At 37.6% G+C, this 23,510-nt stretch overlaps 1 protein-coding gene across 1 annotated transcript in view; it reads right to left on the bottom strand.

Annotated features, from left to right (window-relative positions):
* Nucleotides 1-283: 283 nt before the first annotated feature.
* plxnb2a.1 (plexin b2a, tandem duplicate 1) overlaps nucleotides 284-23,510 on the bottom strand; it is a 108,822-nt gene continuing 85,595 nt past the window's right edge. Inside the window, exons 3-37 of the mRNA XM_077234496.1 lie at nucleotides 21,064-22,188; nucleotides 20,787-20,975; nucleotides 20,368-20,496; nucleotides 19,770-19,870; nucleotides 19,269-19,401; nucleotides 18,300-18,456; nucleotides 17,475-17,586; nucleotides 17,288-17,396; nucleotides 17,038-17,139; nucleotides 15,861-15,956; nucleotides 15,473-15,560; nucleotides 13,907-14,067; nucleotides 13,239-13,387; nucleotides 12,984-13,104; nucleotides 11,869-12,005; nucleotides 11,606-11,785; nucleotides 11,327-11,438; nucleotides 10,189-10,398; nucleotides 9,908-10,087; nucleotides 9,688-9,824; nucleotides 9,096-9,196; nucleotides 8,642-8,871; nucleotides 8,329-8,510; nucleotides 7,654-7,720; nucleotides 7,431-7,577; nucleotides 6,742-6,898; nucleotides 6,189-6,289; nucleotides 5,558-5,642; nucleotides 5,136-5,287; nucleotides 4,858-5,018; nucleotides 3,271-3,418; nucleotides 3,110-3,174; nucleotides 2,958-3,033; nucleotides 2,372-2,446; nucleotides 284-2,224 (exon numbers count right to left, since the gene is read on the bottom strand). Coding sequence (XP_077090611.1) covers nucleotides 2,120-2,224; nucleotides 2,372-2,446; nucleotides 2,958-3,033; nucleotides 3,110-3,174; nucleotides 3,271-3,418; nucleotides 4,858-5,018; nucleotides 5,136-5,287; nucleotides 5,558-5,642; nucleotides 6,189-6,289; nucleotides 6,742-6,898; nucleotides 7,431-7,577; nucleotides 7,654-7,720; nucleotides 8,329-8,510; nucleotides 8,642-8,871; nucleotides 9,096-9,196; nucleotides 9,688-9,824; nucleotides 9,908-10,087; nucleotides 10,189-10,398; nucleotides 11,327-11,438; nucleotides 11,606-11,785; nucleotides 11,869-12,005; nucleotides 12,984-13,104; nucleotides 13,239-13,387; nucleotides 13,907-14,067; nucleotides 15,473-15,560; nucleotides 15,861-15,956; nucleotides 17,038-17,139; nucleotides 17,288-17,396; nucleotides 17,475-17,586; nucleotides 18,300-18,456; nucleotides 19,269-19,401; nucleotides 19,770-19,870; nucleotides 20,368-20,496; nucleotides 20,787-20,975; nucleotides 21,064-22,188 — 5,580 coding nt within the window. The 3' untranslated portion in view covers nucleotides 284-2,119. The remainder of the gene's footprint in view (nucleotides 2,225-2,371; nucleotides 2,447-2,957; nucleotides 3,034-3,109; nucleotides 3,175-3,270; nucleotides 3,419-4,857; nucleotides 5,019-5,135; nucleotides 5,288-5,557; nucleotides 5,643-6,188; nucleotides 6,290-6,741; nucleotides 6,899-7,430; nucleotides 7,578-7,653; nucleotides 7,721-8,328; nucleotides 8,511-8,641; nucleotides 8,872-9,095; nucleotides 9,197-9,687; nucleotides 9,825-9,907; nucleotides 10,088-10,188; nucleotides 10,399-11,326; nucleotides 11,439-11,605; nucleotides 11,786-11,868; nucleotides 12,006-12,983; nucleotides 13,105-13,238; nucleotides 13,388-13,906; nucleotides 14,068-15,472; nucleotides 15,561-15,860; nucleotides 15,957-17,037; nucleotides 17,140-17,287; nucleotides 17,397-17,474; nucleotides 17,587-18,299; nucleotides 18,457-19,268; nucleotides 19,402-19,769; nucleotides 19,871-20,367; nucleotides 20,497-20,786; nucleotides 20,976-21,063; nucleotides 22,189-23,510) is intronic.

Raw genomic sequence — 23,510 nt, 5'->3', positions numbered from 1 at the left:
CAACCACAATAATAAAATGACTGTTTAAATTGACTGATCATTATAACAAATTAAGAAAAATTATCACCTGATTCTTACCTCATCTCTGATGTCATCTATAATGATGTATCTTTGCAGGATCCTCATCAGGATGCTTGCAAATATCTCATGGTTTGGTTCTAGGGCGTTCAGATTTCAGACCAGGTATATATTATAAATTATTAGTGTAACATCATTTAACAGGCCAACATACACATTTAAAGAGGTAGCGAACAGTTATTGTACAAAAACAGAGAAACATAACTAAGGTCCCTATTGCAATTTTTAATGCAGACACAATCACCACACAACTGATCATTATTACTCGTATTTGTAAGGCACTACCTGGTAAAGAAAGGCAAACAAGAAGCTTTACAATAAGCCATTGACACGGTAGCTAGACAACACAGGTGAACTGGCTGGAGGAGCGAGAAAAGGGAGAAAAGAATATGAAATCTTGGCAGTCTGGTTATATTTACAGTCCAAAGGCATTTCCTGTTGTGTCCATCATGCTCAGAATGGGCGGTGCCAGCCTCTGATTGGCTACAGAGTGACTTTGTCACCGCCTACCAAAAGGCAACACGAGTCACTCCCACTAGTAAAGTTCATGACTAAACAATATAGTCCACATTATTCATTTGTCATTAAGTGTGCGCAGTGTTTGGCACAATTGAGTCAGAACATACGGGTAGGAAAATCGTACCATTCACAAATTACCAAATAAATTCAGTTTGATGACAGATTAAGATTACCATCAGCTGCTTTACCATTTTATACATATATATATTTTTTTATCAATTAAATCACACTTTAAACTAAATAATTTGATACATATAAAACAACAGATGCATTAGATGGTTGCGGACAGCTGCGGAAAACAAATATTTAAACTTCGGTAAGCTCCAAAAAAAAATTTTTTATAAATTGAAAAATAAAACCAACCTTTTTTTTCTAAATAAAACAGCACCAATAAACTGAATTCAATTCATTCTATGATATCATGATTTAATTGGCATATGATTCGCTTAGTCCAAACTATTGCTGTTAAGGCAAACGATGAGAAAGTCACGTTCCTTTGCATTCAAAGCCAATTCTCTACCATTCGTGCGTTACATTTCTTTTTAAGAAAGGCAACCAGCAATGTAAACTTCCTTGATTGAATCGGTCTTGTATTGTTGCTTTAAAATACAAAAATCATATTTTGTGTCATAAAATAAGGCAAACTGTGGATCAGAAACCAAAGGAACGGGAGATTAAAGCTTCCTTGGCCTTTGTTCTGAGTGTCTGCATGTCATGGATCAAATGCGCTTGCTGTGTTTTTTGGAGACTTGGACAGTCGCTCTGCAATAATGGCCTCTGTTCTTTTGAACAGTGGCTAAATTGGAAATTGACTTAATGACATTATTGTACGCAATCACCGATAAAATACAATAAAAAATTATTGGGAGGGACAAAAGAAGCACTGGCTCGGATATAAGCATCACGTACACCAATACAAATCGATAGTGCTACGACAAACAGAACCGTGAGCCAATGGCGTCCAAGAACCCATAGGATGCACACACTGCACAGAAATGAAAGTGGCACTTAAAATACACAGGAAAACAAAACGGTGCTCTTCCACAGAAACAATAATCAACTTGTTTTGTCTAAAGCATCTCTCTCTCTCTCTCGCTGCCTTAAGTGTAAAAATATATTTACATATAACACTATTTTATTTCATCTACACAGGAAGAATATACCGAACATCTGATTATTGGCATAGCAGAACAAAAAAAAAAAAATGCTGGACTTTCATTGTGCAGGTGCTGATCTGAGAAGTACCATAGTGAGTTTTCAATTTCAGCGACATTTGTGATGTTCCCCCTCAGCTCAGAGTTTATATTGGTCCCACTGAATCAAGAGCAAAGCTGAAAGCCATGAGGAAAGGAAGGGTCCGCAAATAGTCTGTGTTCCACCTCACTTTATCTTTCACTCGCCAGAGCAGAGGCTCCATCAACCTCCTCCAGAAGGGATGTTCTTATATTTGAGCCCATTAAATTGAGCTGCGTCTTGGATTTAGTGGCACTCAATCTCCTTTCTCAAGTCTGGGCTCCCGACACTAAAGGTCGGTCACTTTATTCTCCAACGCAGCGGCGATCTGCTGCAGTCTGAGGGTCAGCTGTTTGCTCTGGGCGGCAGGGTCCTCCTCCAGCGACGAGATAATCTAGGGAAGGCATGGCAAGAAAGAATCAGATATTTGTGTGGTTTTACTCATTGATCTCAGGCAAAAAATATGTGTAGCAGAGTATGCGAGTCGGTATGGAAACGACCGTCGCCTCACTCACATACTCTGATGTGTAATAACACCTACCCCGTCGTAGTACTTGCTGGCATACTGGTAAAGTTGGTGCAATGCAACCTGGGTATTTAACTTATCTGTGTGAGTCTGGAGAAAGATAAAGAGTCAAATCTGTTATTTACCATAACATGCATTTGATCAAATTAAAAAAATATAAAATGACAAAATAAATTTAAATAAAATAAATTAATATAAATATAAAAAATGGGGAAAATATATTAAAAAAAGACAAAATATAAAAAGTAAAATAGGAAATGAATATAAAACAACAAAATAAATTAAAATATTCAACGACAAAATGTATTATAAAACAAAAAATAAATTACAAAAAATAAAAAATGACAAAATATAAAATAAAAATAAAACAAAATTAAATTAAATATAAAATGGACAAAATACAACATAAAAATAGAAATTACGTAAAATAAAAATGAAAACAGAAAATAACAAAAAATAAAACGACAAAAATATATAAAAATGACAAAATATAACTAAATAAATGAGAAATTACAATGACAAAATATATTTAAAAAAAATATATGAAATTTAAAAAAATTTAGAATAAAAATGACAATAAAATAGAATAAAATAAACATACACGTGAAATCTCCGCAAGGTGCGTGTTCATGTCTTGGTCACTGACTGGAACCATCTGCCGGACGCCTTTATAATAACTGAAGAGCAAAGAGAACATGGTTACTTTTTCTGTGATTACATATGAACAATCTGTTGAACAGAATAGAAACCTACTCATCAACCATCTTCTTGTAAGTGGAGATTTCCTTTGCATAAAGCAGTTTGTTGCTGGGGGATTCCTGTGAAAGAGAGAGATCAAGAAAGGGAACATGAGACAGAAAGCCAAGATGACATAATAGGATTGATAAAGTACATCTTCAAACGTTGCAGCTCACCCGGGTAAGTTTGTGCTCAGTCTTGGTGCAGGCATCCATGAAGGTCTGGGCGATGACAGACAGAGAGGCGTCTACCACTTCCGTCACGTGAACATCAAACATGAAGTGAGGGTTTTTCAAAATGTTCACCCAGAACCGTAGAGGCAAACTGCAGAAATACACACACACAGCCGATACATCAATTTCATTGAAGATGAATTCTTATTAAATGACTTGCAAGGACAAAACCAAAAAAAAGTTATCAACATTTAAATGTGTAATTCCACAAAACAAAAAACAACATGCATTGTAGGACAGTAACAAAAACAAATAATTTTTTTTTAAATAAATAAAAAAATATATAATTTAAGTAAAAATAAACAATCTGAAAGAGGGCCTACCACTAATCTTTTTTTTTTATGTGCATTGTTTTCGATACCCAGATTTGCAAGTTAAACTAAAAAAAACAAGATGACAAACCAAGGTTTTCATCTAAAGTCTACCTGTCAAATTAAGCTTGGAGTACCAATCAATCTAGCTTAATGAAGACAACCACTACAAACCCTCTACTGAATAGAAATGCCCTTTTATTTTAACTAAGGCATTGTTTTTTTGTTTAAAGGATTGTAATAGCTTTATCTTCATTCCTCCAGAGCTGTTTTTAATCCCTTGATCTAGTGCCTGTATCAGCACCTCCATTCAATTAAAGACTATCATTTGTTAGAAAAAAGTTACTGTATCTCCGAGTTTTTGGAATGAGATTTTATTATAACAGCGTCCCAGAGGCTCTGGGCAATCCATACTGAGTCAATACCAGAGTCCCGTTGGCCTTGACTTAGAACAAACCCTTGAAAATAAATCAAAACCTTGTTCATGACTTACCCAGCAGTCATTGTTCTTCAGCAAAACAATAATAAGAAGGGTAATTTAATTAGCTGCTGATGGCAGTGCATGAGAGAGGGGGAGCAACAGAGAAAAGAGTAGAAATCTCTCTGCTCATCCAACGAGACACACTGTGAATTTTTTATCAAGGCTTAACAAAGCCCAGATAATTTAATCTGCCAAGTTAAAAATGGTTTGGATCATTTCCCTCCAGTGTTTTCAAATCTCTTAGGATGGTTTGTTCTTGTTTTTGTGAGAACTGGAATTTCGTGGTTAGTTGTATGTGAACAAGTGCCTAGCTATAAATGGATATATTAGGCAGTGTGCTTTTAATTAAATGTGAACGTTATTTTTAAATCGCAAGACATCACAGCCAGCATAATGTTCACTGAATTTACAATCAATTGTTAATTATAAAAAATACATTTAAATATATAACATAATATAATATAAGGCAGGGAATTTTATTTTATATTGTATATTAATACATATATATTTTAAATAAAGTGTTTAATATACTATAATATATGTTAATTGATCATGAATTATTTAAAAATACATAGGGCCTACATTTTGAAAAAATGTCTCCTGAAGAAAGAAAGTTAACAGTTTGGAGTGACATGGCATGAGAGTGAGTAAATGATGACAGAATTTTTCATTTTTAGTGAATGATCCCTTTAAGCAGGGACTGTTGAGTGTTACACAGTTTTTAACAGTGTTTCATACCTGTTGGTCTTCCAAATGTGGATGGTCTCATCATCAACATTGTCATGTTTTAGAGCTTGTTCATCCAAGAAGTCAAAGAAATACTTGACTGCAGGTGGAACCACAGTCCCGGGACACAACACACTGCGGAAGAAATCATCCACAAACTGCTGCAGTGTGCCCTGTAACAAAAACACAGCACATTGCTTTCCAATTCACCTCAGTCATTTCCAATTAAATTCAAGTCTAAATGTGAATGAAATGTTCAAATGTACAAGCAAATATTCAGTCTAATCCACCTTCATAGAGAGCAGTCTGGTCAGGTAAATCTCAGTGATGGCTTTCGTCGTGGCCTTGTCTTTCATACTCCCTCTCTTTGATTTCACTTCGTCAAGCTCATCCGCTGGTCTCACCAGGTGAAATACTTTATCGTCATCCAGCAAAGCATTTCCTGTTCAACATAAAACAAGCACAGTTGAAGGACTGATTGCTCTTCCCGTGTGGAGAATAGTTATTTTAAACACTTATTCGGTCCATTAGCTTTGATTCAGTTCTACTTTACTGTTCATTTAGTTTCATTCATTCTGTCTTTTTCCATCAATAAGGTCTGTCAATATGTTTTGGGCTATTAAGGGGATCAATAAGAAGCAATGCACTGGTGTCATTAAAACACAATTGGTGGTAGTAGTTTAAGACTTCAATACACTTCAAAGTCACTAACTTTCTTCGTGGTTGTCTTGATTCTGGTCGAAAGACTGCTGGGTGTGCAGAACTCTAGACAAGACAAGGGTGGCACAATCCCTCACCTAACACAAACAAACATGGTATTAGTTTTAATTTTAACAAGAAATAATATGGAAGCATATTTTCAAAATTCACTTATTTTTACATCTGACAATTGATTATTCCTTTTATATATAAGACATCAGGAAAAGATTGACGAGCAGAGAGAATTTCTTATTTAAAAAAATAGTAATAATATATTAATAATAATAATAGCAAAATAATTAGTATGAATATTTATACGTGGAAAATACAATATTTTATAACAATATTGTAAATATATAGTGGTATTGTATATTAATAAAAGAATACAGAATATCAATATATAATACACATTAAAACAATTAAATAAAAGGCCTGTACTAAAATAAAATTAAACAATAAATAATAACGTAAAAAAATGCATTAACTGCAAAAAAACAAAGTTAATCACAAATCAAATAATTTTAATGGACTGACAATTATAGCAGCACAGTGACGTCCTCTTCAAGGCAACATTAATCAGTGAGAAATATAAGAGAGGCATAATTTTTCAGTTTCTGACAGGAAGCACTTATGCAAATACTCACATTGTAATGGGCCAGTGTGTTGATTCGTTTCCACCTTCCCTCTTTCTGTGATGTCAAGTCCAGATCAGACAGGATCTGCCCTGTAGAGCCAGGGCGCCACTCTGTGGCAGGAAGAGGAATTAATGTCTTACAACACGGTATGAGGGGAAAAAACCCCAACAAACTTGCCAGGAATTATACTTGACAACCTGAGAAAAAGAAAATCCCTGGCTGGTTTTTCCCTACACTACTTCTTTTTAACCAGATTCGTCTGTCTGATGGATGAAGCGAGACATCGGCTTTAACAATTCAGCACATTCGGAAGAACAACTCATTAAGAACTGCAGGAGTGCAGACCGACACGCACAAAATCCCACCATTAATCAAACCGCTATCTTTTCAGAGCCGGGATTAAGCGTGTCTTCCTCCAATTCCTTTAAAGGCAGCACGTTGTTAATAAAGAGAGCTATTTATGCGTGTTACTTTCATAAAGTTTAGAGGCTTTTGGAAATGTCCCTGCTGTAATGAATGGGTGCTGGAAAGTAAGGAAATTCAAATGTATGCAAGGTCTAACCTAATGCAACGCTGTCCACCGTGGGTCTCTGGGAGTAGGGAAGATTCCTGTACACCTGCTCGATGATCTTTTCCTTCACCTGGGAGATGCTGTCACAGTTCAGGACTTTGACAGGGGTCACGTCGGGACCCTCCCCGTGAACCATCACCTGCAGGGTCTAAAAAGTTCAAATTTGCTTTACTATACTGGTACCATCAAGTGTACAAAGGTCATCCAATAAGAATCACTAATCAATTACTTAGGCTAAAATCTTCGTTGTAATCCGCTAACAAAATAAGAGTATCGTTTTTGTTTGTTTTCAAAGATCGCATGAATTGTTCTCCGCCAAAACAGTTTCTTCCAGCGGATAATGGCTGTTCAGTCCCCGAGGAGGAGTTTTACGGTCGAGAATGAGATTACACACTCACTGCTGGCCAATGAAATGGTGTTAGGAGAACAATGATGGGCACACTAACACTGTCTCCGCTTTCCTGAGTCTCTCTTACCATTCTGTATTAACAAGCTTTCTGGTTTATGGTCTTACTGACCGTTTCTGCTAGGAAACCACATTTGTACACATATTAGGGAGTAAACAGACATGCCACACACTTTAGAAACAAGTGTGGTTGCTAAAATATGTTTTCCATGTAAGTCCATCATCAGATATTATACTGTCCTACTGGAAATGAGAAAATACTAAAAGTACTCACCAAAATACTATACTCAACATCATCCCCCAGAAGTCCTGTGTCGTTTAGAGTATACTTGGCTTTCTTCATCTTGGCATCAACTGGACCTTTTTCCACCTGGTGTTTGATGGCCTTAAAGAGCTTATAGAGTGGCTCACCGGCTGAGTCCTGCAACAACACATTAGTCAGCCTCCATAACCAGAAAACTATTGCTGCAATTTCTATTCGTAGCAACATTGTTCACCTTCAGGAACTGGTAGAGACATATGGACATCCAGTTACACAACATCCTCTCCACAACAGTCTCAGATCTAAACCGGAAACACAGACCGATGATATCATGCCAGTACAGTCAATTTCCCCCAAAAAAGCTTTGTTATCTTGCATTCAGATAAATTGTGATCTTCATTTGAACGATCCTGATATTGATGGTTAAAAATCACAAGAACGTACTTTTCTCAGTGTCTCTTTTCAGTGTATACATTAAACAATAGAACACAAGCTCAGCACACAAAAACAAAGTACAACGAAACCAGTGTAGAACGATTCACAAAGAAATGACCCATTTCATTTTCGAATGATTCAAAAAGACAAGTTGCCAGTGTAAAACACTGCCCTGTATAATTTACAGCATTATATGGAAGAATATATAAGCAAAATGAACAACAGAACACAAATATACCTAAATAAATCTGAATCAAACAGGAATCAAACTCAATGACGAGCTTGTGAATTGGAATCAAATTGAAATCAGGGACTCCCTACTAAGGTTGTTTACTCTCACAAATTAAAAGGGCCAAGTCTATGATATACTAGTCTAAAGTCATTCATTTTTGCATTCAATCAATTGCAGAAAAATTTAACAATATATATAGTGATAATTATGGACACATGAATTTGATTTGGCGTTGGTTCTGACCTGCGGAGCATGAGTTTGGGGTTTTTGCTGTGGACATATTCCTCCATGAGATCCAGCAAGAGGGTTCTCATGATGTCCGTGTAGTACTCCAGCTTGCCATGTAGTGCCACCGTCAACAGGGAGGCAAAGTAAACCTTATTCCTGGCATTGAACTCCTGCCGGCCCTCCAGGGTACGAATGAACTACAACACAGATATAGTACATAAGTCAGCTAATACATCAAATCCAGTAGTAGTACACAGACATAGTAGAGCGGAAAACACATTTCAAAAAATCATCGGGGTTTAGTCTGGAAACGAAGTTAAGATCTCACGTTGATGAGGAAGGTTTTGCTGTTCAGGAGATTGGAGAACTGGTTGAGTGCCTGGTCTACAATGGGTCTGCGGGATTCTGGGATATCCAGCTTGCCAGTGATCATGACATCGTTGGCTCCATCTTTGGAGGGCAGGAAGAAAACGCGGTTGGTGTAGTTCTTGTAGTCCAGGAATGGGATTCGAACTTCACTCAGATCACTAGTGTGATCCTCCATCTCTATCATAAGATCTAATAGAAACAGAGTTGATGCTTTCAGAATAACAAAAACGCATCTTTGTTCTGCAAAAAAACAAATATTTGCTGAAGTGGAAACAAACAATGTCAGAAAACCACATGTAATTCATAGTTTGTTCATCCCAAAACAAAATGACTCATTCAATTTGATTATAAGATGATAAACTATTTGAGAAGCAGGAAAAATGTCCGTCGGTATGAATGGCTTGAGATCTTACCGGTGAACTCTTTTTTACAGCGATCTCGGACACTGTCTTCTAAATTCGCCAGCTGATTTTTGATCTTCTCATACTCTCGTTCTGCCTGCTGGCTTTTCCTCCTGCACACATGCAAACATTATTTTTAATCTTATTTACTGCTTATTATGACTTGTGCATATGACATAATTTTTTATTGATAGTAAAGAGAGAGAGAGCAGGAAATTCTAATACTGTTTATTTGCTGTTCAAAGTGAATTTTAATTTTATGGTTTATTTCTTTTATCTACTTAATTTAATTTACAATACCTTTTTATTTTTTAATGACACTTGAGCATGAGGACAGGAAATCCAGATAATATGTTTATTTGCTGTTAACAATCAAAGTGAATTTAAATTTATGATTACTTTTTATTTAGTTATTTATTATTTGTTGACTTCTTTATTTGTTATATTTGGCAGAAAGGAAAGGAAATGATAGAGAGAAATGGAGGGTGTGAGACAATATGGAGAGAAACAAAACGTGTCTGTGTGCGCAACTCACTAGACCACAGTTTTGAAATTGAAGTTAAGTTCAAATTATTACAGTCTGGTGCACTCTGAGGTTTGTTACCTGTAGCAATAGACCGACGCTGCAATGAAGAGGACCATGGGAATGAGGACAGCAGGAATGATGATGTAAAGAGGAATCTCGTATTTCCTCTCAAAGTGTACAGTGCCGACTTTCCACTCGCCATTTCCAAATTTGATCTGAAAAAGACGAGAAACTTTGAACGCAGGGTAAAATTGGTCAAAACAACTGTGATTAAAGCTTGAGGAGAACAGTCTCTAACCAGCAGCTCCATGGCATCTGAGCTGGTGTCTCTGCGATGGCGTCTGGAGGTGGATTTAGGAGGGCTGGAGGGGGCCACGAGGAACAACTTATCGTCCTCTAGGATTGTCACCACGCACGGCTCATCGCCCACAAACGCCTGGGCCTCTTTGTGCGTCATGGCTTTGGAAAAACCTCGACCCTGTAACACAGAAAAGCAATGAAGCAGTGATCACCAGTAACTGAATCAAAACCCTCTTATATCATCTTTAATCTAAAATATCTTTAGAAAAAAATACTTGCATTAACATTGATGATGCTGTTTTCCGTGATGGCTTTATTGATCAACATATCGAACGTGGGGTCTGGATGGTAAACAAAATTAGTCAAGTTCTCCACCAAGTTGTCCAGCTGGATGATGGTTCTTAAGGAAAGGTTCACATATGTGTTGTTCACAACCGGAGAGAGGAACTCTAGTACGGATTCGTTCTTGCTGCTAACTTCTTGAAAGAACTGCAGGAAAGAGAACAAGTCAGTTTATCTCCGTATAAAACACATTGGTGAAATGTCTGAGCACTAAAAAAGAAACGAGACAGCATGGTGTCAGCTGCGTGATGAATGTTGCTTATTAACATTAAGAGAAGGGAGACAAGAGGGAAGGAAATATTAGGAAGATGCAGACAGAGTGAGAAAGCAAAGGGAACTCTTCAGCTTGGAACCAAGCAATGGGTTATGACAGCCAGACATTTGAGCAAAGGAAATTACACAAAAATGAAATGCTGAAATTTTTTAAGAGCCAATCAATAACATCTGACAGAACAAAAATAGGAAACAAGAAGATTTAAAATTAAACGTATTCAGTTATCGTAATATTAAATAGATTGAAATAAAAATGCTTTCAATGAACAATAAATTAAATTTAAGTTGTTTAGACTACGTTTATTGTGATTTTTATCCTTTTTGAAGCATGTGTTCACTACGAACTACAAAAATACCTGTTTGCCTTTGGCATTCCACTGACATATAACAACCAGTGTTATTTTAGTTTTATGTATATAAAATTATATTATTTATTATTTTGATTTATTTTATTTTTCTATTTTGCTTAAATGTATTGTTATAATTTAAGTAATTTTAGTACTTCAACTAATTTAATGTCAGTCAGTTGCCAAGGAAACACTTTATTTTATTTTTTTATTTTCAACTCTTTTCAATTAACGAAGCTATTTTTAATCATTTTAGTTAACAATAACAACGCTGCATCCAACAGGTTTGGAATGACATGAAAGTAAACGATGACATCTGAACTTTGAATTTTTAGGCGAACTATTCCGTTAAGGAAGAATTCACTTCACTTCAAATTCCAGCCTTGCTTATTGTAAGGGACCACTAACTCAACCACAGATCGGTGCAAAAGCATCATGACAAACATGAGACGCACCTCCATGTCGCCAGAGTTGAGATTGAACTCGTCAGAAGAGGGCAGCACTCGCATGGTGGCTCTTTGCACCTGATCAAATCCAGATCCCATAACGAAGATCTTACGGCCTCCGCTGAAAACACACAAAAAACATAGACATGTAGAACTTCAATACACAGACATTTATTCTCACCCCTCGACCCACCCCTGTTGACATGGCATTCAAACGTTAGAAATGCCTAATAACGAGCGACAGTAAAGTGACCTGTTTGTGTGAGCAAAGATTAAGAACGGACTTACCAAACAAAGCTGGCCTGTGGGGAGTACTCTGTAACTTTGGGATTTGTTGAGTATTCAAATCCGAAGACTTCTTTGGAAGTGTCCTTGCCATACTTAACAATAACCGGCAACTTATCTGAAGGAATCTTCTGTCCTTTATATGGGCCTGTTTTGCAGGTGATCTCCTGGCCAAATGTCAACCTGCATGTTTGAAAACAGAGGTACAATCAGTATTGGGCAAAGATCCGAATCTTCCAGAAATCTACTGCTTGCTTGTTACTCACACTTCACAAGGCTCTCTGTCCACTGTGATGCTGATGTCATCTTTACTAGCCGTGTCTAGGTCCTGTCCTGTGATAGTGATGATGGTTCCTCCAGCAGCTGGGCCTTTAGAGGGGGACACAGCCATGGGAACAGGATCCTTGAAGATGGGAAGAAAACTCTTTCTGTTAACATTTGCTCACTTACAGCTCCCCGAGAGCCAATTTTTCTACATCAGACTAGCTTTATTGAATATTAATAAGGCTATGTATGCACACTGCAGAGTCAGTGTTTAGGAGAAAACATAACTTCAATTGAAACTCTGAAAATATATAATAACCTATACATACACTACATTTTGGGGTCAGTAAGATTTTTGAAATTAACAAATTTATTCACAAGGATGCACTGAACTGATCAAAAGTGACAGGTAAAGACCTTTATAATGTTACAAAAAATGTATGTTAAATAATTGTGTTCATTTTAAACTTTTAAACATTCTATTTATCATAGAATTGGGGGGGGAAATGTACCAGCAACACTGTTTTCAACATTGATAATAATAATTTTTAAATCTTCAAAATCAGCATATTAGAAAGATTTCGGAAGGTTCATGTGACACTGAAGACTGAAATAATGGCTGCTGAAAATTCAGCGTTGCCATGACACAAATAAATTACATTTTAATATATGTATCAAAATAGCAAACAGTTACTTTTAAATAATATTGTAAACTTGCAATTTACTGTATTTTTGATTAAACAAATGCAACTTTGTTGACCATACTGTAACAGACGTCTTTCAAAAACATTATAAAATCTTACAGATCAAAAAAAACAAAACCAATTTTACTTTGTGACTTATTTCCTGAGCAACACTGAATATTCTGCTCTATTTTGACCTTGGACTGAATCATTTATTAACAAATTAAATCATTTTCATGACAACTTTCAGCTGCAAGATTTCTTTGGTCAACCATCTTCACAAGCTCCATTTTGCTGGTTAATAGCACGACAATGCTGCTTCACGGGATCAGCAAGGGGATTCCTGCTAGTCTAAACTGGTCTTTTCAGGGGTGCATTAAATTAGAATCAATCTTATGAGGACACAAAGGCTTCATAACAGAGAAAGCAGTTACCCTGTAAGTGAATGACACTTTCGACTGTCCTACTCTCCCCCCTTCCACTTCCACTTCCACTAGCCCGTCCAGGCTGGGTGCATTCGGCAGTGAGGGGAAAGGCCCGATCTCACATACGACACTGAAACACAAGGGTAGAACAGAACTATAAGCTAAACAGCTATTTCTAATGTACATATGCATTGATTATATAGAGCATTCAAAATACATCCATCTTGTATATTCATCTACAGTAATATGGTGTTCATGCACTACCTGGTAGAGACCGAGTATCTCTCCGGCTGAGGTGTACATGGCACTCCAGCCACAGTGATTCTCTTAATGTCCTCCTGCTTGATGCCCAAGTTAGAGCCTTTTATTGTAACAGAGATCTGTCCCTTCATCGGCCCATACCGGGGAACAATCTGGAATGAAAACAGAACAACAAAGTTAAAAGAGACTTATAACACTCACAACCGTAAACTAGAGTCACAAAGATTACCCATAACCACTGAGCCCTTGAGTGATACAGCTGCTTTGGAGAAAATCGTTTGCCAGATGACAAATAATAAAACACCATCAGGCGCAGGCGGCGCGATCATTAGAGTCTCAGATGGATTCAACAAAACACTAAAGTGAGAGACTGAGATTGTGACTTCCAGAGCAGCCATCTATATATCATTTAGGCATGAAAAATTGAAAAGACGATGAAAAGGAATGGTGTTTTCTAGAGAAGATGAGAGAGAAGATGAGGAGTGGAAATTTATGAACTGCATTTGAACCGGGAATGACGATTTGTAATCGCTGCCGTCATGCCAATGAGATATTCTTTGATGAATTTTGAGTTTAGTTTGAAGTGTGACAAAGAATTTTAACAAACTGTATGGATTCCTGGCGTTAGAAAAGTTTAAAATAGGGAGAAAAACAAGATGACCGGTCCTCACATCAGTGATCTTTGGAGGTGGACATTGCTGCAGCTCCGTGTCACACAAGCTTCTGTAGATGCAGGATTTTGTGGTGTCGCACCACACGCAGTTATACTTCGGGTCAGTGTTCTTACACAGACTGCAGTCCTCACGTCTTACTGAACAATTATAGAGCACCACTGGAAAGAAAAATAGAGGAAACAAAACAACACTGACACTGAATTCATCATCTTCAACAAAATAAGGCTCAAAACTGTTCCTTAGCCTTTTTGTTTTGTAGAGGAATAAACATTTCATTAAACACTGCTGTTTATCAGTATGCTTTCAGAAATTATGAGTTATGCAAATTAGGCTGTTTATTGTTGTATGTGGTGATTTATTAGTCACATTTAGCACAAAGATATATTCAAGTTTGATGCTGTCACCAAATTGTCCAATTGAGGTTTTCACTGTTTTGTTGCTGATAAACAATGCTCAGAATAATGTAGGCTGACAGACATATTTATTAAAAAAATAATGGCTTCGATTTACTGTAGTTAGCTACATTTGATTAATACATTGTGGCATAGCTCACTACATTTTCATAAAATGTTATACTAAAAAAAAAAAAGAGAAAACAAAAGAAGTAATTCTGAACCGCTTGAAACGAGTATTCAGTAATCCCAGTCTTACTTCCTGCATGAACCTACGTAGGTTTGTAACTGCACAATGCTGTCTGCGCATATGATCTTTATTGGCTGCCGTTGAACAACGCCTACTTTGACCCGCCCTCAAACACTGTAGTTGTAGCTGAGGCCTGGAAGAGTTTGGTTTGTGTTGTCGACATGTCGAGAAGATGCTGTTTACTGCACTGCGAAAGCAAATCCACTTGCCATGCACTTCCAGAGGATGAGGACTCGGAATCGAATTGAAATGATAAAACTGACGCCATTGTTACTGTTTGTATCACTGTGTATACAAGTCTCCGGAAGCCTATGGAGCAAAAATTCAGATACGGTAAAGGCCATTTCATTACCAACACGTGTTGGTAATGACCAACACGGTGGACCAATCACTACAGATTGGGCCATCTGACCAATAAGAGCAGGCTAGGCACTCGGAAAGGACGGTTTTAGAGAGACCAGATCCGTTTTATTGAACCATTTCAGGCACTGTGAGAAAAGAGGCGATGCTGCAATGTATATTATGACAAAATAACAGTTTTTTTTATCTTGGATGCATGTAAACTTATTGCAAAAGACCTCCAAAACAAAATTAGGAACCTTTAAAATAGCATAACAGGGACACTTTAAATTAGTTCACCCATAAATTAAAAACTTTTCTTGAAACATTATTTTAATCTGAAAGATGGCATTTTCAAAGTGCTCATCTGCTTAACTTGCCTAAAACATCCCTAGATATAAAAACAAGATTTATGAGATCAGTTTCCAAGATGTAAATGATAACCTATGTTAATCTGCTTACTTTAAGTCATTCATCAGATGTGTTTGTACAACCTTTCCAGATATTGAAGATCCGTTTACTGGATGAATGCAGTTTTCCTGCCTTTAACAACTATTATGAACCAAATTCATTTAAATATACCTCTGAGGGTGCTGTCAATCATCCTCTCTGTGTCTTTATCCTTTATGTAGAACGTCACATTCACCTCTGGCTCTTTGTCATACGCAAACTGGCATAAAAACAGCAGAATGGTGACATTAAACATGCAAACAGATACAGACAAACACATCACTGTATCTGGAACAACAGTGTGCCGCAGAAAATTATCCCCTGATGTTTTTGAGAATCTGATCACCATGTGTTTGCTACGCCCACATAGGACTGAGTCTTACACACACATGCAGCTCAATAGCTGTAAATGCCATATTGGCTAGTGCTCAAACTTCAGAAACAAATCAATGTGTGAACAGAGGAGAAGGGAGGAAGTGAGGGAGACATAATAGGAGGATATCATCCTATATATACTGACCTCATATCCCTCAAATTTGTACTTTGACCCCACAGACACCACAGTCACCTCTCCCACCTGTTTCATGAGCTCAGTGCCAATCTGAAAGGTTTTGACCTGAGAGAGATGGAGAAAATGTAATGCTGTTTATGCAGAATCTTTAAGAAGACATTTCACTACAAAAAAATTCATAATGTTCTATGATAAAATAAAAATAGTCTAAACTATTTTTTTTACTTTTATACGCGGAGCGCGATTATATCCGCGGACACTTTGGATAATTTGAGGGTCGGGTGGGTCAAGTAATAAAAAATAACATTCTGATTAATTGCGGGTGGGTCGCGGGTGGATGAGATAAATCATTAATGATGGATATATTAATATGTTTAAAGCATAATTTTTCGTCAGGCACTAGTTTTCAGACTTCATCAAGCTACGTACTTGCAGGCTCCACTTGTTTAAGCAGCAATGGAGGAAAAACAGATCCGAGAGAAATTTCAAAAAGGAGAATTAAAAAGTGTGGGAGCGTTTTAAGTGAAGTAGTTATTCGAGACGAATCAAGTGCTGGATATGTGATGTGTAACGGCTGTGAAGTGCTGTATGTATATGACAATAAACTAGTAATGCCTATAAAGCATAAGCCTTTTCTTGGGCTGATGATTTATTTTTTTCTCCACGGATTCGGATGACGTTAGAGCTGATCAGCGCATTACTAGTCACTAGAAACTAAATAGTTGGGCATAGATTCATGTCTCTTATATCACTTCATATTTATGTATATTAATTATTGTTTAAAAGTTTGTGCTCAGTATGATTTGTTAAAAGAAATTAATACTTTTATTCAGCAAGAAATTTAAAAAAGTAAGAGATCTATTTCAAATCACTTTCTATTCAGCAAAGAATCCTAACAAAAATGTATCATGGTTTCCAAAAATAATAAGTAGTACCGACCCCAAACTTTTGAACGACACATCAAAATAATCAGATGTATGTAAAATGAATTAATATCAAATTATTTGAATTTAATTAATGAAACTTAAATCAATATATAATTTTTATTTATTAACGGTATTTAGGAAGCATCCGTTTAAACTGTGGGCTAATGCACAGCCACCAGGTCATTATCGCAAAACAAAAAAATGATTTGCAAAACTTATTTTCTTCAAGAACATCTACTGTAGCAATGCATGTACTTTACCGGGTATTTTTCTAGATTTTTGCCCTGAAATTGGATGGGAGTTTTGATGCCAACAGGAATAAGCAGAGGTTCGGGGATCTCAAACTGAGGACACCTGTCACCCTGCAAAAATAAACAAAGAAAATCAAATAAAACTACTATTAGTCATGTTTTGTCACCAGAAGATGATCACTCACCATATATTAATGTACGAACAGGCATATTAATGTATACGCATACATTCATTAACTATCATCCTAACATGACTCACCTCAGTGTGTTTGATAACATCTCCCTCGACAGACACAACACTATCACTGCATGTGTGATCATGAATGTTCCACTGGCAGCCCCACTTACTGGTCACACATGCGATACACCTGCAGAACACACAACCAACCAATCAGAAAGAAATCCTGAATGGAATATACATTTTTAAAAAGCTGCCTGATACTTACGGAGTGTTCTCCGATCTTTTCACCACGGCTGCACAGTTGTAGAACTCAAAATCACTGGATGCCACTTCAATGCCGTCATTCACTGTGATTTTCACTGGCACAGCCACAAAATCTACAGACATGCATATGGGAAATGGGAATCAAATGGGCTATTAGGTATGAGTACTTCATAAGACCAATTCTGAACTTTTAGAGCTGAACAGGTGCTAGCAACTCCACGGTCATGGGTTTGATTCCCAAGAAAAGCATGCCTTGATAAAAGCTTCTTTAACTCTGGAATCAACAAGTAATATAGTAAAGCGTTAGTTCACCCAAAAATGAAAATTATGTCAGTAATTACTCACCCTCATGTTGTTCCAACCCCGTAAGACCTTGCGCACAAAGTATTCTCGTCGCTTGATAAACTTAAGCTTGAGCCACTGTAGTCACTTGGACTATTTTGACGATGACTTTACTAACTTTTCAGGGCTGGCAGATATCAATTACCTTGCAGCCTATGAAGGAGTGAGCCAGATCTCAGATTTCATCAAAAATATCTTAATTTGTGTTCCAAAGATGAACGAAAGTCATAAGGGGTTGGAACAACATGAGAGTGAGTAATTATTGACAGAATTTTCATTTTTGGGTGAACTAACTCTTAGGCTAAAAATCACAAAACTAGCAAATTACAAACATGAAGAAATGAAAAACTATTCATGTCTGACGGCATTTTTAGGCATTCTGTTCACAAACACGATCTGTTTGTTCTGGAAGTAAAGGAGGCAGTAAGAGGACGGCTTCACAGTAGGTGATTATTAAAGTTAAAGGCAAACAAGGAGTTCTCACCTTGTGTCTCAGGTGTGGGCGGGATTAACTCAGAGGTCGGGAGATCACAAATGACCCGTGTGCCTTCCATAGTAGCGTCACTGCTATAGTCACCAAACTCACACTTAAGTCTGTCCGGACTGTTTATACTGGGAAGGGAGGGGATGTTAATCTCCACCTGAAAGTTTCAACCAGAAAACATGGATTTAAGAGTAAACTTATAAAAAAATATATACAAATATGTTAAATATATAAGTTCTCAAACATTTTGAACATCTGAATGTGTGTGTTTTCTAGTTGTTTATGGTTATTGGATGACAGTTTTAAAATATTCAATATTAAGGGCTAAATATAAATAAACAAAATAAAAAAGGTAATAATAATAATTTAAGTATATTTCATAAAAACAATTTAATTTATTAATAATAATAAATAATATAAAAATAATATAAAAGTGATATTATTATAAACATTATACATTTATAATGATTTTTTTCAACCACTTAATATGATTTTATTGATTTGTTGGAGTTTTTGATAACTTTTCCTATTCTAAAAATCACAATTTTAAAATTCCCTGTCATTTCAAAGTTTTGCATGACTGTGGGAATCCAACAATATGCAATGTGAGAAAGAAAGATGAAATAATATTGATTTCAGCAAATCAGGAGTATACTGTCATTATTCATTACAACTGATCCAGGAAGTTAATTATGGAATATAGGAAGCGTCTTCGATCAACCATGACCATTTGAGTTTCCTCTAAGACAAATTAGAAATGCACGAAGAGTGCTCTGTGCCTTCATGTGGTATGAATAGTTTCAGGTGCCTATTTTACTAACTTTATCACATCAGCTCATGAAAAAAGGATTAGATTCACAGACTGGATCTGTTCCAGCCAGTAAATATCAATCCTGTGTCAATCCTTAAGAGGTTAGGGTTTAAAATAACGTCAGACTGTATCAGCGTGTACGTGTAATGCTTTAGTACCAGTGTCCTATGCGTTTTCTTGCAGCTGATGTTGGGGGGCTTAAAGGACTGAATGGTTACACATGTTTGTTTTGGACTCCACAACCAGGAATTCACTCCACCTCCTTTGTGACAATCCTTCTTCCTTGTACAACTGCAGGAGAAAAGCAGACATGGATAATGAGCCACACTGCATTTGCTTTAACTGAGCAGAACGCAGGAATGTAATAGCACTAGCTAAAATTTAATAGACAACTCCAAGACTTGGATTACGCCATATTTTAGAGGTTAACATTTAAACAAACAAAAAAAGAGATCACTAAACAGTTTCCTGCTCTAAAACATACTTTAATATAGATGGAAGTCACTTGACCCAAAGGAGCTATTGATCTCTTATTTGGCAGTAGAAATATCAAACTCTGTTGTAGTGGGGCAGTATTATTACTTGTCCTGTCTTTTACTGGACAAGAATGCCCAAATGATGTTGTGATTTTGGTAATGAAATGAATCTAACAGACTTACCGGCCCTCCAACACACACCAGCCACAATATGGGTCCCGTTGGGACACACATGAGAGACAGTCATTCTTCTGCTCACAGGCCTGCACTGGCACTTTGGTGATCTACACAAAAGAGAAGCAAGACTACATTTAAAAGGCAAATTTGTTTATTTATTTAGTTTAAGATGCTTAATAGCTGATGCATCTGTAATTGAAGGATCTGCTTATCCATTAAGAATGTTAAGCTGTGTTCACAATGGACAAAAAAAGTCCATTGTCAATATTGTACCAAAAGATGAAGCACTGCTCACACAGAATCCACTTTCAAACCAAGCAGCTTTCTGTTGGTCAACGCGGCAAATTTGCATGACCAACTTGTACAAAAGTGAAATCTGCATGGGGAACTTTTTCACCCTTAAGATAAACTCCCAATAATGCTGATTCCAACTGAAACTATTGGTGTTTGCCCACAAAATATTTGCAGTCAATACAGTATTTTCTATCATTCCATTCAAAAATCCTTTCTGGCAAACTAACCTTATTCAAACAGATTTTAACCAGTGGATGATCCCTGCTGACTCAATGTGATCTAAGCGTTGTAAATGTGTTCATAAACAAACCTTTCTGCCAGTGGTGATGTACAAGTGATCCGAAGTTGAATCAAAAAAGAGGTTTTTGTTCACTCCACCATCTGCGCGTTCCCCTTGAATCCTGTGATAAAAGTCAGTGCGGTTGGGGTCAAGATGCACCTGCAAGCAAAAAGTTAATGAATTAATTCAATTTGAAAATGCTTTTATCCAAAGCGAATTTCAAGTAAACTATATTACAGGGGTAGTACAGCTAGAGCAAGCCCTGGGGTTAAGTGCATTGCTCAAGTAGTTGTAGCTCATAAATCATCCATCCTTGGGTTCGAACCAACGATCTTTTGGTTACCAGCTCAAATCGTGAACCACGAAGCCAGACCACCACAGCAGTCAAACCTCAAAGGCTTAAGTGAAATTCAAAGAGAATAGAAACCAGACCCTGGAATGGGACTCACCTTTAAGACATCTGCTCCACCGGTTCCCAGGAATGCCACTGTGTGCTCATTCTCCACCGCTACAGCCACAGCTGTCAGCATGTCATTTCGGGTGTAGATGGGTTTGACAGACAGAGCATACTCAGGTTTACTGGCTAGTGGAGACGGCAAGAACTCTGCACCACATTTATATTCCTTCACCATATTCTTCTGTTGGGTGAAAATACACAGCACATTCAAAAAGGTTGTAAACGACCACACAACACGGAAGCAGAGTTGAAGAAACACAACAACTCACATCTCTTTTGGTCTTGCAGATGGCCTCTGTCTTGGATATGTAGGGTGAATAAACGGTCTTTGGTTTCTCGTCCTCCAGAACTTCTCCTATGTAGCAGGATTCAATCACCTCCTCAAGCCTAGTGTTAATGCTGTTGAGTGGGTACATGCACAAGGCTGATCGAACGCCGTCCTCATCCGCACTGAACACCACAAATAGAACCTTATCGTTGAGATTCGAAGAGGTGATATTCCTAGCCAAAACTTCACCAGGTTTGGCCAGATATGCCGCTTGGACCTTGTTGTACGTGTTCTCCTGTTGTTCAACACTTACAGTGCAGTTGAGCTGAAGTTCAGTGTAAGAATAATAATGATGGTCATTTTCGCACAGGCGTGCTACAAACGTGATCTTCCTGCTGTCACTGGTGCCCGAAGTGCGTGAGAAAAGGAAGTAGATGTAACCGTTATCCTTGAATGCACGGCGAAAGTCGTGGAGGTAGCGCTGGACAAAAGGGCTAGCTTGCACAGTGGAAGCTTCAACCATGTTCTCGAAAACATCCATTTCCAAATGCTCCTGCAGCAACCGAGTGCTGATGAGTTTTGAGCTATCCGAGCCACCGTAGCCCTTCCCTACTAGAAATACAGTGAGGTTTTTATTAGAATTACTATCTATATAATAAGAAATGACCCCCACCACTGCAACTGACTCCTCGGTGCTGGCCACGTATGTCTTCTCGCCTTTGGTGTCACTGTAGTACACCGGTTTGTCCACGCTGTGAAGGTCTACCAAAGAGCAGATGCCCCGGAAAAGGCTTCCGCAAACGACTAGGGTGTGACTGGCGGAGTTAACCAGCAGGAGTTTGTTGATGTTGTTCGTTTCCTTTGCGTCAGCGCACTGTGCAGTGATCGGTGGAGTGCACTGTGGGTTGTCATTCTTAGGGCCTGTTTTAGCACTGCTCTCCAGCTTTAGTTTATCGTTCAGCTGATAGATCCAATTTATGGCACCAAGGTAGATTCGTCCGGTTTGAGGGTCCTGAACGACATTGTTGATGACCTTTTCAGACAAGAAATGGTCTTGAGTATCATCACAGCAAGATGAGCCAAAACACAGCAGCAGGGACAGCACTACCAGGGCCCTCCACGCCATCTCTTGAAGAGAGAGAAAAAAATAAGATATATAATCACATGAGAGGTCCGTGATCAAGTTAAATGGCCTGTGAAAAAGTTGTCACCAAACCACTAGTGTGGTTTTATTTTAAAGGATTTATTTCTTTATTCAAACATACATCCAATTTATACCTACAATAACCTGAATACACTCTGGAATTTGTTTTTCATTTGTTGAAAAATGTTTTTCAAAACTACATGAATACAAAGATTACATTTCTAAGAACACTCTTATTTGTCATTGACCTAATAGAGATACTTGCCTTAGCAGGCAGCACTAATGAGAAAAAAAAATGCACTTGAAACCTGACATCTTTTTGAAGCTGGAGAATTGCGATGGTATGCATCATTATAATATAGTAAAGTAAGCACTAGTTAGACGTGGTACCAACAAAGACTAAGTTCAAAGAAAAATCGATCTGGTCTCTCAACTCTTCACCTCAGAAGGGTTACCAATGGCTGCGTGATTTGACACGGCGATATAAGCGAAGTATTTCTAAAGAGACTCGTCTTCCACCCCTGATCTCCTTTCATTCTCCTTTTCATCTGTTTAGTGATCCTTACCGCTTCATCAGGTCCTAAAAAAACACTAGGGCGGAAGTCAAATGCTCATCAAAGGAATCACAAGGCGGCCTGATTCCAGCATAACAGAAGGAGGCTCAATGAATTATGGGTACACCCTCAGCAGGCGGGCCAAACAATCCAGTCCTTCCTGTAAACAACCCCTATGATAACCAGCATGACATGCAAAGTTATTCTGTTAGACAGGAAGATGTAATCACATTTGTCCTTTGTCTGAACATTCTTGAGCTAATTTTAGCTGTTTATGAGTTTCAGGTTGTAAAAGTAGTTGGTGAAATGAAATATTCCCCATAGTCCATTACTAATGATGCCAAAAAATTCCACAGGAATTCAATCTTATTTGCCTAAACATGGTGACAATCCTCTTGAGTGAACTTCCACATAAAACTGACTATGATGTTTAGATTGCCAGAGCACATACTTTCACAGCAAAAAGTGCAAATAGAAGAAGTCTCTCAGACACCACGATCCTACGCCCAGAACTCATAAAGAATTAATGCTAAGAGTTTAGCGGATATTACAGCTCTTATTGGCTTTAATGACAGGGCTCCAGAGACACAATATGAGGCAGGGCTGCCGTGACTGGCTTTTTTTCTTTACTTAATGTCTGTCAGAGCTCAGGGCTTGCAATGAGATTAGACGTTACTGTAGGGGGAGTGTGTTAAATTGGGTGTGTGACCGTCTAGTGTTAACTGTTAATGGGAGGCGGTCTTTGCTGCT

Source organism: Siphateles boraxobius, unplaced genomic scaffold (assembly GCF_051911475.1).
Source record: "Siphateles boraxobius isolate OS27281-9 unplaced genomic scaffold, OSU_SipBor_1 19, whole genome shotgun sequence".
Taxonomy (NCBI): Eukaryota; Metazoa; Chordata; class Actinopteri; order Cypriniformes; family Leuciscidae; genus Siphateles; species Siphateles boraxobius.
This window is presented reverse-complemented; position numbering and strand designations above follow the sequence as displayed.